The sequence below is a fragment of the Herpailurus yagouaroundi genome, unplaced genomic scaffold (genome assembly GCF_014898765.1).
Source record: "Herpailurus yagouaroundi ecotype Mexico unplaced genomic scaffold, PumYag 185, whole genome shotgun sequence".
Taxonomy (NCBI): Eukaryota; Metazoa; Chordata; class Mammalia; order Carnivora; family Felidae; genus Herpailurus; species Herpailurus yagouaroundi.
In genome coordinates, this window is record NW_024412416.1 from 27,719,608 (window position 1) to 27,732,621 (window position 13,014).

The 13,014-nt window shown below is 35.8% G+C and overlaps 1 protein-coding gene across 1 annotated transcript in view; it reads right to left on the bottom strand.

Moving 5' to 3' along the window:
* OCA2 (OCA2 melanosomal transmembrane protein) overlaps window positions 1-13,014 on the bottom strand; it is a 527,910-nt gene that overhangs the window by 234,519 nt on the left and 280,377 nt on the right. Inside the window, exon 19 of the mRNA XM_040493912.1 lies at window positions 6,628-6,755. Within this exon, the coding sequence (XP_040349846.1) occupies window positions 6,628-6,755 (128 nt within the window). The remainder of the gene's footprint in view (window positions 1-6,627; window positions 6,756-13,014) is intronic.

The window sequence follows — 13,014 nt, forward strand, 5'->3', positions numbered from 1 at the left end:
GTTCATGCTCTGTCTCTCTCTGTCCCCAAAATAAATAAACGTTGAAAAAAAATTAAAAAAAATATTTTAACAATATAACAGAGAGTGAATTTAGAATAATAGTAATAAAATTAATCGCTGGGCTTGAAAACAGTATAAAGGACAGCAGAGAATCTCTTGCTACAGAGATCAAGGGACTAAGAAACAGCCAGGAGGAGCTAAAAAATGCTATTAATGAGCTGCAAAATACAATGGAGACGACCACAGCTCGAATTGAAAAGGCAGAGGAGAGAATAGGTGAACTAGAAGATAAAATTATGGAAAGGAAGAAGCTGAGAAAAAGAGAGATAAAAAAATCCAGGAGTATGAGGGGAAAATTAGAGAACTAAGTGATGCACTAAAGAGAAATAATCTACGCATAATTGGTATTCCAGAGGAGGAAGAGAGAGGGAAAGGTGCTGAAGGTGTACTTGAAGAAATCATAGCTGAGAACTTCCCAGATCTGAGAAGGAAAAATGATTTGAAATCCAAGAGGCACAGGGAACTCCCTTCAGACACAACTTGAATCAATCTTCTGCATGACATATCATAGTGAAACTGGCACAATACAAGGATAAAGAGAAAATTATGAAAGCAGCTAGGGATAAACGTGCTCTAATATATAAAGGGAGACCCATAGGACTCGTGACGGATCTCTCTTTTGAAACTTGGCAGGCCAGAAAGGCATGGCAGGAGATCTTCAATGTGATGAACAGGAAAAAATATGCAGCTGAGAATCCTTTATCCAGCAAGTCTGTCATTTAGAATAGAAGGAGAGATAAAGGTCTTCCCAAACAAACAAAACCTGAAGGAATTCATCACCACTAAACCAGCCCTACAACAGATCCTAAGGGGGATCCATGAGACAAAGTACCAGAGACATTGCTACAAGCATGAAACCTAAAGACATCACAATGACTCTAAACCCATATCTTTCTATAATAACACTGAAGGTAAATGGACTAAATGCTCCAACCAAAAGACATAGGGTATCAGAATGGATAATGAAACAAGACCCATCTATTTGCCCTCTACAAGAGACTCATTTTAGACCTGAGGACACCTTCAGGTTGAAAGTGAGGGGATGGAGAACTATTTATCATGCTACTGGAAGCCAAAAGAGAGCTGAAGTAGCCATACTTATATCATACAAACTAGACTTTAAATTAAAGGCTGTAACAAGAGATAAGGAAGGGCATTATATAATAATTACAGCGTCTCTCCATCAAGACCTAACAATTATAAATGTCTATGCACCGAATACGGGAGCCCCCAAATATATAAAACAATTACTCAGAAACATAAGAAACCTTATTGTCAAGAATGTGGTAATTACAGGGGACTTTAACACCCCACTTACAACAATGGATAGATCATCTAGACACATGGTCAATAAAGAAACAAGGGCCTTGAATGAGACATTGGATCAGATGGATTTGACAGATATACTTAGAACTCTGCATCCCAAAGCAACAGAATATATGTTCTTCTCGAGTGCAAATGGAACATTCTCCAAGATAGATCACATACTGACTGGGTCACAAAACAGCCCTTCATAAGTATAAAAGAATTGAGATCATACCATGCATACTTTCAGACCACAATGCTATAAAGCTTGAAATGAACCACAGGAAAAAGCCTGGAAAACATCCAAAAGCATGGAGGTTAAAGAACACCCTACTAATGAATGAACGAATGAATCAACCAGGCAATTAGAGAAGAAATTAAAACATATGGAAACAAACGAAAATGAAAATACAACAATCCAGATGCTTTGGGATGCAGCAAAGGCAGTACTGAGAGGAAAATACATTGCAATCCAGCCTATCTCAAGAAACAAGAAAAATCCCAAATACAAAATGTTAACAGCACACCTAAAGGAAATAGAAGCAGAGCAGCAAAGACACCCTAAACCCAGCAGAAGAAGAGAAATAATAAATATCACAGCAGAAATAAACAATATAGAATCTAAAAAAAACTGTAGAGCAGATCAATGAAACCAAGAGTTGTTTTTTGAAAAAATAAACAAAATTGATAAACCTGTAGCCAGGCTTCTTACAAAGAAAAGGGAGAGGACCAAAATAGATAAAATCATGAATGAAAATGGAATTATTACAAACAATCCCTCAGAAATACAAGCAGTTATCAGGGAATATATGAAAAAATATATGCCAACACACTGGACAACCTGGAAGAAATGGACAAATTCCTAAAAACCCACACACTTCCAAAACTCAATCAGGAGGAAACAGAAAGCTTGAACAGACCCATAACCAGTGAAGAAATTGCATCAGTTATCAAAAATCTCCCAACAAATAATAGTCCAGGACCAGATGGCTTCCCTGGGGAATTCTACCAGACATTGAAAGCAGAGATGACACCTATCCTTCTCAAGCTATTCCAAAAAATAGAAAGGGAAGGAAAACTTCCAGACTCATTCTATGAAGCCAGCATTACTCTGATTCCTAAACCAGACAGAGACCCAGTAAAAAAAGAGAACAACAGGCCAATATCCCTGATGAATATGGATGCAAAAATTCTCAATAAGATACTAGCAAATTGAATTCAACAGCTTACAAAAAGAATTATTCACCATGATCAAGTGTGATTCATTCCTGGATGCAGGGCTGGTTCAACGTTTGCAAATCAATCAACATGATAGATCACATTAATAAGAGAAAAGATAAGAACCATATGATCCCGTCAATCAATGCAGAAAAAGTATTTGACAAAATTTAGCATCCTTTCTTAATAAAAACCCTTGATAAAGTTGGGATAGAAGGAACATACTTAAACATCATAAAAGCCATTTATGAAAAGCCCACGGCTAATATCATCCTCAATGGGGAAAAACTGACAGCTTTCCCCCTGAGATCAGGAACACGACAGGGATGCCCACTCTCACCGCTGTTGTTTAACATAGTGTTGGAAGTGATAGCATCAGCAATCAGACAACAAAAGGAAATCAAAGGCATCAAAATTCGCAATGATGAAGTCAAGCTTTCACTTTTTGCAGATGACATGATATTATACATGGAAAACCGGACAGACTCCACCAAAAGTCTGCTAGAACTGATACATGAATTCAGCAGTCACAGGATACAAAATCAATGTACAGAAATCATTTGCATTCGTCTACACTAATAATGAAGCAACAGAAAGACAAATAAAGAAACTTATCCCATTTACAATTGCACCAAGAATCATAAAATAACTCGGAATAAACCTAACCAAAGATGTAAAAAAATCTGTATGCTGAAAACTATAGAAAGCTTATGAAGGAAATTGAAGAAGACATAAAGAAATGAAAAAACATCCCATGCTAATGGATTGGAAGAATAAATATTGTTAAGATGTCAATACTACCCAAAGCTATCTACACATACAATTCAATCCCAATCAAAATTGCACCAGCATTCTTCTTGAAGCTAGAACAAGCAATCCTAAAATTCATATGGAACCACAAAAGGCCCTGAATAGCCAAAGTAATTTTGAAGAAGACCAAAGCAGGAAGCATCACAATCCTAGACTGTAGACTCTACTACAAAGCTGCAGTCATCAAGACAATGTGGTATTGGCACAAAAACAGACACATAGACCAATGGAATAGAATAGAAACCCCAGATTTGGACCCACAAAAGTATGGCCAACTAATCTTTGACGAAGCAGGAAAGAATATCCAATGGAAAAAAGACAGTCTCTTTAACAAATGGTGCTGGGAGAACTGGACAGCAACATGCAGAAGGTTGAAACTAGACCACTTTCTCACACCATTCACAAAAATAAACTCAAAATGGGTAAAGGACCTTAATGTGAGACAGGAAAACATCAAAACAGTAGAGGAGAAAGCAGGAAAAGACCTCTCTGACCTCAGCCACAGCCATTTCTTACTCGACACATCCCCAAAGGCAAGGGAATTAAAAGCAAAAATGAACTATTGGGACCTCATGAAGGTAAAAAAGCTTCTGCACAGCAAAGGAAACAATCAACAAAACTAAAGGCAACCAACGGAATGGGAAAAGATATTTACAAATGACATATCGGACAAAGGGCTAGTATCCAAAATCTATAAAGAGCTCACCAAACTCCACACCCAAAAAACAAATAATCCAGTGAAGAAATGGGCAGAAAACATGAATAGACACTTCTCTAAAGAAGACATCCAGATGGCCAACAGGCACATGAAAAGATGCTCAACGTCGCTCCTCATCAGGGAAATACAAATCAAAACCACACTCAGGTATCACCTCACGCCAGTCAGAGTGGCCAAAATGAACAAATCAGGAGACTATAGATGCTGGCGAGGATGTGGAGAAACGGGAACCCTCTTGCACTCTTGGTGGGAATGCAAAGTGGTGCAACCGCTCTGGAAAACAGTGTGGAGGTTCCTCAAAAAATTAAAAATAGACCTACCCTATGACCAAGCAGTAGCACTGCTAGGAATTTACCCAAGGGATACAGGAGTACTGATGCATAGGGGCACTTGTACCACAATGTTTATAGCAGCACTCTCAACAATAGCCAAATTATGGAAAGAGCCTAAATGTCCATCAACTGATGAATGGATAAAGAAATTGTGGTTTATATACACAATGGAGTACTACATGGCAGTGAGAAAGAATGAAATATGGCCCTTTGTAGCAATGTGGATGGAACTGGAGAGTGTGATGCTAAGTGAAATAATTCATACAGAGAAAGACAGATACCATATGTTTTCACTCTTATGTGGATCCTGAGAAACTTAACAGGAACCCATGGGGGGGGGGGAAGGAAAAAAAAATGAGGATAGAGTGGGACAGAGCCAAAGCATAAGAAACTCTTAAAAACTGAGAACAAACTGAGGGTTGATGGGGTGGTGGGAGAGAGGGAAGGGTAGGTGATGGGCATTGAAGAGGGCATCTTTTGGGATGAACACTGGGTGTTGTATGGAAACCATTTTGACAATAAATTTCATATATTTAAAAAAAAAGAAAGGCAAAGTGTGATAGTGAGATTGTAGAGAAACTGGAATACTATTACACTGCCAGTGAGAATGTAAAATGGTACAGTCACTGTGAAAAGCATTTTTACAGTTTCTTAAGAAGCTAAACTTATGATAAAACCTAGCATATATCTCAAAGACATGAAAATATATTCCACATGAAGTTTACACACAAATTTACACAAATGTTTATGATAGTAATATTCATAATGTTCAAAATTGGAAAGAATACAAATATTCATCAAATGGTATCCACAAAGTAGAATGCTATTCAGCAATAAAACAAATGAGCTAAAATACATACAAAGACATGGATGAACAAACATTATTATCATTATTCTAATTAAAGAAAGCAGACAGAAAAAAACTATGATTTTTCCTTTATATGATTCTTTTGGATGAAATGTATAGGAAAGGCAAATCAATAGACAGAAAAAAATAGTGATTGCCTAAATCTGGAGTCAAGAGCTAGAATTAATCGTAAATGGACATGTGGGATCTTTTTTGGATGATGGAAATGTTCTAAACTTATTAAAAATCATTAAATTGTAAACTTACCATGTGAATATTATGATATGTAAATTATACCCCAACAAAGTTGTTTTTAAAATTCCATTGTTTACTACATCAACAAAGTGAAGTATAAAATATGGAAAAATATGCCCAAAACCCAGATGAGATAGCAATTTATACCTGGAGTAAACATGTAATTGAGGCAGAGACTTTCAAAGTCCAATCATGAAAACAGTAACCAGAATTTTCCCCTCCATATTCTATGTGTTCAGTGTGGAAAGAACACCCTGAAAAAAAAAGCTGAATGTTTTGAGTGTGAAACTGAAGATTTAGAATATAATTCACAACCCCCCCACAGACTTGGAGGGACTGAGTCACTTGATTACATCTACACAACCCATTAGGAGCAAAGATGTAGATTACAAAACTTCAAAGGCCCTGTCTTAAAGACAAATGGTGGGGGGAGTATCAAAGTTTTATTACACAGAATAATTAAAACCAAATGGGTCTACCATCAGTAAGTTAATTAATGTGAGATATTTGGTGTGCTTGAGATATCCTTTAGGGAGTAGTATTTTTCTATTTCAGCAAACCTTGTATTTGAGGAGGACACAAGTTCATAAATCAAGTCTCAAGATTGAATAATAATGTGAATAATTTTTTGAATACATTTCATAACAACTATTACCAAAATAATATTCATTCTTTTTATGTAGTGTTTTCCATGATAACATAGAATATTTAGTTAAACATTACACAAAATGAAATAGATCATCAAGATAATATCACCCTGTCAATTTTCTGTAACAAGTCACTCAGCTGTAAACACAACTTAGAGCAAATTCTACTTTATGGAAAATGAAATTAGAGCAAGTTTATAAATCACAAAGATAATTTTTAAAAACAACAACCAAATAAACAATTTATCAGAAAATATTTAGGTGGCTGAAATAAAACCTGGTTTAACTTAAAATAGTCTATTTATAACTTCCATCATTTCCCCCATGTTAAATAAGTGGAAAGACTATAGACTTAGGCTTTTTTCATTCGCACAATAAAGTATGAAACATAAAAGTCAGATAAAGGATTACTTTGCAAGAATTCTAAAGTCTTACCTCCATTAGAACAAAAAGTGCTGCAAAGAACAGAAGAGTTGCCCATTCTACTCGGTGTAGAATTATCTCAAAATCATGGATATCAGCTAAAATTAGCAACCAGATGGCACCCATAATAGCAATCCACCCTGGAAAACAAATAAGTGGACATATCAACATAGATGTAATTCAAATGCTAACACACTAAGATTTTATCTTCTGATCATTTTCTTTAATGAAGAAAATTTATATTCTGCAAACTAAACATATTTAAAATGTACAATTTAGGGGCGCCTGGGTGGCTCAGTCGGTTAGTCGTCCGACTTCGGCTCAGGTCACGATCTCGCGGTCCGTGAGTTCGAGCCCTGTGTCAGCCTCTGGGCTGATGGCTCAGAGCCTGGAGCCTGCTTCTGATTCTGTGTCTTCCTCTCTGCTCCTCCCCCATTCATGCTCTGTCTCTCTCTGTCCCAAAAATAAATAAACGTTAAAAAAAAATTAAAAAAATAAATAAAATGTACAATTTATATTTTGGCTAATATATGTACCCATATAACCAATAATCAAGATAATGAACATATTCACTATCCCTAGCATTTTACTAATGTCCACGTTCTTGTATCCCCTCTATCTCCCCCTGTTACCTACTCTATGCCCAGGAATACATCTTTTCTTTCAATATAGATTAGTTTACATTTTCTATATTTTCTATAAATGTAATCATACAGCATACATTCTTTTGTCTGATTGCTTCCATTTCAGCAGAACTATTTTAAGATTCTTCAGGGTTGGTGTGTGGCTCAATAGCGCATTATTTTGTATTATTTAGTAGTATGCTATAGCATGGCCATGCCACAGTGTACATATCTATTCACTGTTTATGGGATGTTTGGATTGCTTCCATTATTTGACTATTACAAATGAATGTGCTATTAACTTTCATATATAATTATCTGTATGTACATATGTTTTCAGTTCCCTTGGGAAAATACCTAGGAATGGACTAGTTGATCACATGATAGATTAATATTATAGGATGTTTGTGTTTCACGAAACTATGAAACTGTTTTCCAAAATGGCTGTAACATTTTACACCACCAACATTATATGAGAATTCCATTTCCTTCACATTTTCAACACTGGATCAGCCTTTTTTAATTTTAGACATTCCAATGAGTATGAAGGATCTTTATTTTAGCTTCAAGTTGCATTTCTCTAATGACTAATGATGAACTTTTTTCTCATGTAGCTATTTGCCATCCATAGATCTTCTTTTGTGAAGTTTATGTTAAAATGTCTGCACATATTTTAATGAGTAGAGCAAATAAAACCCAAAATAAGTAGAAGAAAATTAAGAATAAGGACTGGAGCAGGAATAATTGAAATAGAAAATAGAAAAATATTAGAGACAATCAATGCCACAAAAAGTTGGCTCTTAGAGAAAATCAAGAAGACTGATAAACCTTAGCCAATCTGAATAAGATAAAACATGAGAAGACAAAATTTGCCAATATCAAGAATAAAGACAATGACATGTCTATAAATTCTGTAGACATAAAAAGAGTACTAGTTTTCTATACCTGCCATAACAAATTGCCATAAGTGTAGTGGCTTAAAATAAAACCTACTTCTAATATCACAGTGTTCATATATCAGAAGTATAGTGGGCTCAGCTACATTTCTCACTAGAGCCTCATCAAGACAAAATCAAGGTGTTGGCAGGGCTGAATTCCTTTCTGGAGGCTCTAGGAGAGAATCTGTTTTTTTATTCTTTCAAGTTGCTGACATTCAATCCCTTACAGCCTTGAGACTGAGGCCCTGGAGCATCTGGGTGGTGCAGTGGTTTAAGTGTCCAACTTTGGCTCAGTTCATGATCTCACAGCTCTTGAGTTCAAGCCCTGCATCGGGCTCTGTGCTGAAAGCTCAGAGCCTGGAGCCTGCTTCAGATTCTGTGTCTCCTTCTCTGTCTGCCCCTCCCCAACTTGTGCTGTCTCTCTATGTCTCTCAAAAAATAAATACATGCAAAAAAATTATAAAAACTAAAAATAAAAAAAAAAAGACTGAGGTCCCAATTTCCTTGCTGTTGTCATCCAAGAGTTGTTCTTAGCTTCTAGAGGCCATTCAAACTTCCTGGCTCATGACTGCGCCCCCCCAACTTCATCTATCATCAAAGCCAGCAATGGTAGGTAAAGTCCCTCTCAAACTTCAAAATGACTCTTCTGTCTTCACTCCTACTTTTAAGGGCCCATGTGATTACACTAGGCCCATCTACATAACCCAGGAAAATCTTCTGGACTGAAAGTGAGGAGATGGAGAAACATTTGTCATGCCAGTGGATGTCAAAAGACAGCGAAAGTAACAATACCTATTTCAAACAAACTAGATTTTAAATCAAAGACTGTAACATGAGAGGAAGAAGGGCACTATAATAAAAGGAACTATCCAATAAGAAGGTCTAACAATTATAAATATTTGTGCCCCCAACTTTATAGAAAACAAATATATAAAATTAATAACAAACATAAGGGAACTTATTAAAAGTAATACAATAATAGTAAGGAATTTTAAAACCTTACCTATATAAATGGACAGATTATCTTGGCAGAAAATCAACAAGGAAACAATGGCTATGAATGACACACTGGACCAGACAGACTTAACAGATATATCCAGGACATTTCATCCTAAAGCAGCAGGATACATATTCTTTTCAAGTGCACATGGGACATGGGACGTTCTCCAAAATATACCATATACTAGGTCACACATCAGGCCTCAATAAGTACAAAAATACTGATGCCATATCATGCATATTTTCTGACCACGATGCTGTGAAACTTAAAACCAACCACAAGAAAAAATTTGGAAGGACTACAAATACATGGAGGTTAAACAAAATGCTACTAACGAATGAATTGGTCAACAAGAAAATTAAAGAAGAAATAAAAATATGCCTGGAAACAAATTAAAATGAAAACACTATGGTCCAAAACCACTTGGGATGCAGCAAAAGAGATCATAAGAGATAAGTATATAGCAATACAGGCCTGTATCAAGAATCGAGAAAAATGTCAAATAAACAACTTACATTATACCTAAAAGAACTTGAAAAACAACAACAAACAAAGCCTAAAGCCAGCAGAAGAAGGCAAATAATAAAAATTAGAACAGAAATAAATGATATAGAAACAAAAAAGATAATAGAACAGATCAATGAAACCAGGAGCTGGTTCTCTGGAAAAAGTTAAGACAAATCCCTAGCAAGACTTATCAAAAGAAAAAAATAGAAAGGATCCAAATGAATAAAATCACAAATAGGAGAGGACAAATAACAACCAACACCACAGAAATACAAATAACTATAAAAGAATATCATGAAAAAATATATGGCAACAAATTGGACAACCTGGAAGAAATGGATTAATTTCTAGAAACATGTGAACTATCAAAACTAAAACAAGAATAAATAGAAAACTTAAACAGACCAATAACCAGGAAATAAATTGAATCAGTAATCAAAAACCTCCCAACAAACAAATGTCCAGGACCAGATGGCTTCATAGGGATGTCCTATTCTACCAAACAGTTAAGGAAGACTTAATACCTATTATTCTCAAACTATTTCAAAAAATATAAATGTAAGGAAATTTTCCACTCATTCTATGGGTCCATCATTATTACCCTGATTCCAAAACCAGATGAAGACTCCACTAAAAAAGAGAACTATGGGCCAATATCCCTGAGGAACATGGATGCGAAAATTCTCAACAAAATACTAGCAAATCAAATCCAACAGCACATTAAAAGAACCATTCACTACAATCAAGTGGGATTTATTCCTGGGCTGCAAGAGTGATTCAACATTCACAAATCAATCAATGTGATACATCATATTAATAAAAGAAAGTATAAGAACCATATGATCCTCTCAACAGATGCAGAAAAAGCATTTAGCAAAGTACAACATCCATTCATAATAAAAACCCTCAACAAAGTAGGGTTAGAGGAAACATCCCTCAACATAATAAAGGTCATATGTGAAAAATCCACAGCTAATATCTTCAATGGGGAAAAACTGAGAGCTTTACCTCTACAGTGAAGAAAATGACAGGGATGTCTACTCTCACATTTAACATAGTAGTGGAAGTCCTAGCCATAGCAATCAGAAAATAAAAAGAAATAAAAGGCATCCAAATTATCAAGGAAGAAGTCAAACTTTCACTATTTGTGGATATGATATTCTATCCAGAAAACCCAAAAGACTCCACCAAAATATTTCTAGAACTGCTACGTGAATTCAGTAAAGTTGCAGTATACAAATCAATGTATAGAAATATCTTCCATTTCTATACACCAATTATGAAAGCATCAGAAAGCGAAATCAAGAATCAATCCCATTTACAACTGCACCAAAAACATAGATACCTAGGAATAAACTTAAATAAGAGGTGAAAGACCTGTACTCTGAAAAGTATAAAACACTGAAAAACGAAATTAAAGATGACACAAAGAAATTAAAAAATTTCATGCTCTTGGATTGGAAGAACAAATATTTTTTAAATGCCTATACTACCTAAAGCAATCTACACATTTAATGCAATCCCTATCAAAATACCACCAGCATTTTTTACAGAGCTAGAACAAACAATCCTAAAATTTGTATGAAATGCAAAAGATCCCAAATACCTGAAGCAGTCTTGAAAAAGAAAATCAAAATTGGAGGTATCACAATTCTGGACATCAAGTTATATTACAAAGCTGTAGTGATCAAAACAGTATGGTACTGACACAAAAACAGGCACATAGATTGATAGAACAAAACAGAAAACCCAACTATAATTAGGGGTGAAAAACAGAAAATAACAAGCGTTGGAGAAGATATGGAAAATCGAGACTCTCATACACTGTTGGTGGGAAAAAAATGATATAACTGCTGTGGAAAACAAATTAGTGGTTCCTCAAAAAGCTAAACATAGAACTACCATATGACCCAGCAATTCCACTCCCAGGCATATACCCAAAAGAACTGAAATTAGGAACTCAAACAGATACCTTTGTACCACTGTAACATTATTCACAACAGCAAAAAAGTAGAAACAACCCAAGTATCTATAAACAGATGAATGGGTAAGCAAAATGTAGTATATATACAGATAATGTAATATTATTTAGTCACAAAAAGAAATGAAGTTCTGATACATGCTATGATGTGGATGAATCATGAAAACATTATTCTCATTGAAATAAGCCAGACACAAAAGGACAAATATTGTATGATTCCACTTATATGCAATATCTAGAATAGGTAATTTACCTAAATTTGGAATTTACCTAAATTCATAGAGATGGACGGTAGATCATAGGTTACCAGGGGCTGAGGATACAGGGGAAGAGAATGAGGAATTAGTGTTTAATTTAATTCTATTAGGGTGATGAAAGGTTTTAGAAATAATTGTGGTAATGGTTATACAACACAGTGAATGTAATTAATATCACTGAATTATGCACTTTAAAATGTATAAAGTGACAAATTTTATGTGATATATTTTAACACAATAAAAATAACAGAAGAAAGATACATTGGGAAATGCATTGTAATTTAGCATTCATGAAGTAGACCAGAAGGCCTTATATAGGATGCAGAGGTATTGGAACCTCATTTGTAGACAGAGGGAAATCACTGAAGTTTTTTAAGTGAAGGAGCTGGAGTGGCCTAATTTTTCCATGTGTATAGCTATCTTTGCCTGACTAGATTTCGTTACCTTTCTCTGAATTATTCATAGCACCTACCACAGTTCTTTTTTTTAAGAATTTCTTGGTTTTTAAAATTAAAAAAAATTAATTTTCCCAGTTTTGTAATTTGTTTCAGGAGGAGAATTTAGTGGTCCATCACTTACATATAACACCCAATGCACATCACAAGTGTCCTCCTTAATACCCAACACCCATTTAACCCATCACACCACTACACCCCCTCCAGCTACCCTCAATGAGCACCTACCACAGTTCTAAAGACAATTATTGTTTACCTGTTCTATCATTTATGATGGCTGATTCTTTGATTGCTCTCTTAAAGATAAGATTTCTTTAAATTCCCAGTAAAAAAATTTTCATCAGGGAAGATGGCGGCATAGGAGGACGCTGGGCTCACCGCGCGTCCTGCTGATCACTTAGATTCTACCTACACCTGCCTAAACAACCCAGAAAACCACCAGAGGATTAGCAGAACGGAGTCACCGGAGCCAAGCACAGACAAGAGGCCCACGGAAGAGGGTAGGAAGGGCGGCGAGGCGGTGCGCGCTCCACGGACTGGCGGGAGGGAGCCAGGGCAGAGGGGCGGCTCGACGGCCAAGCAGAGCCCCCAAGTCTGGCTTGCAAAAAGCGGAGGGGCCTGACGGACTGTGTTCCGAC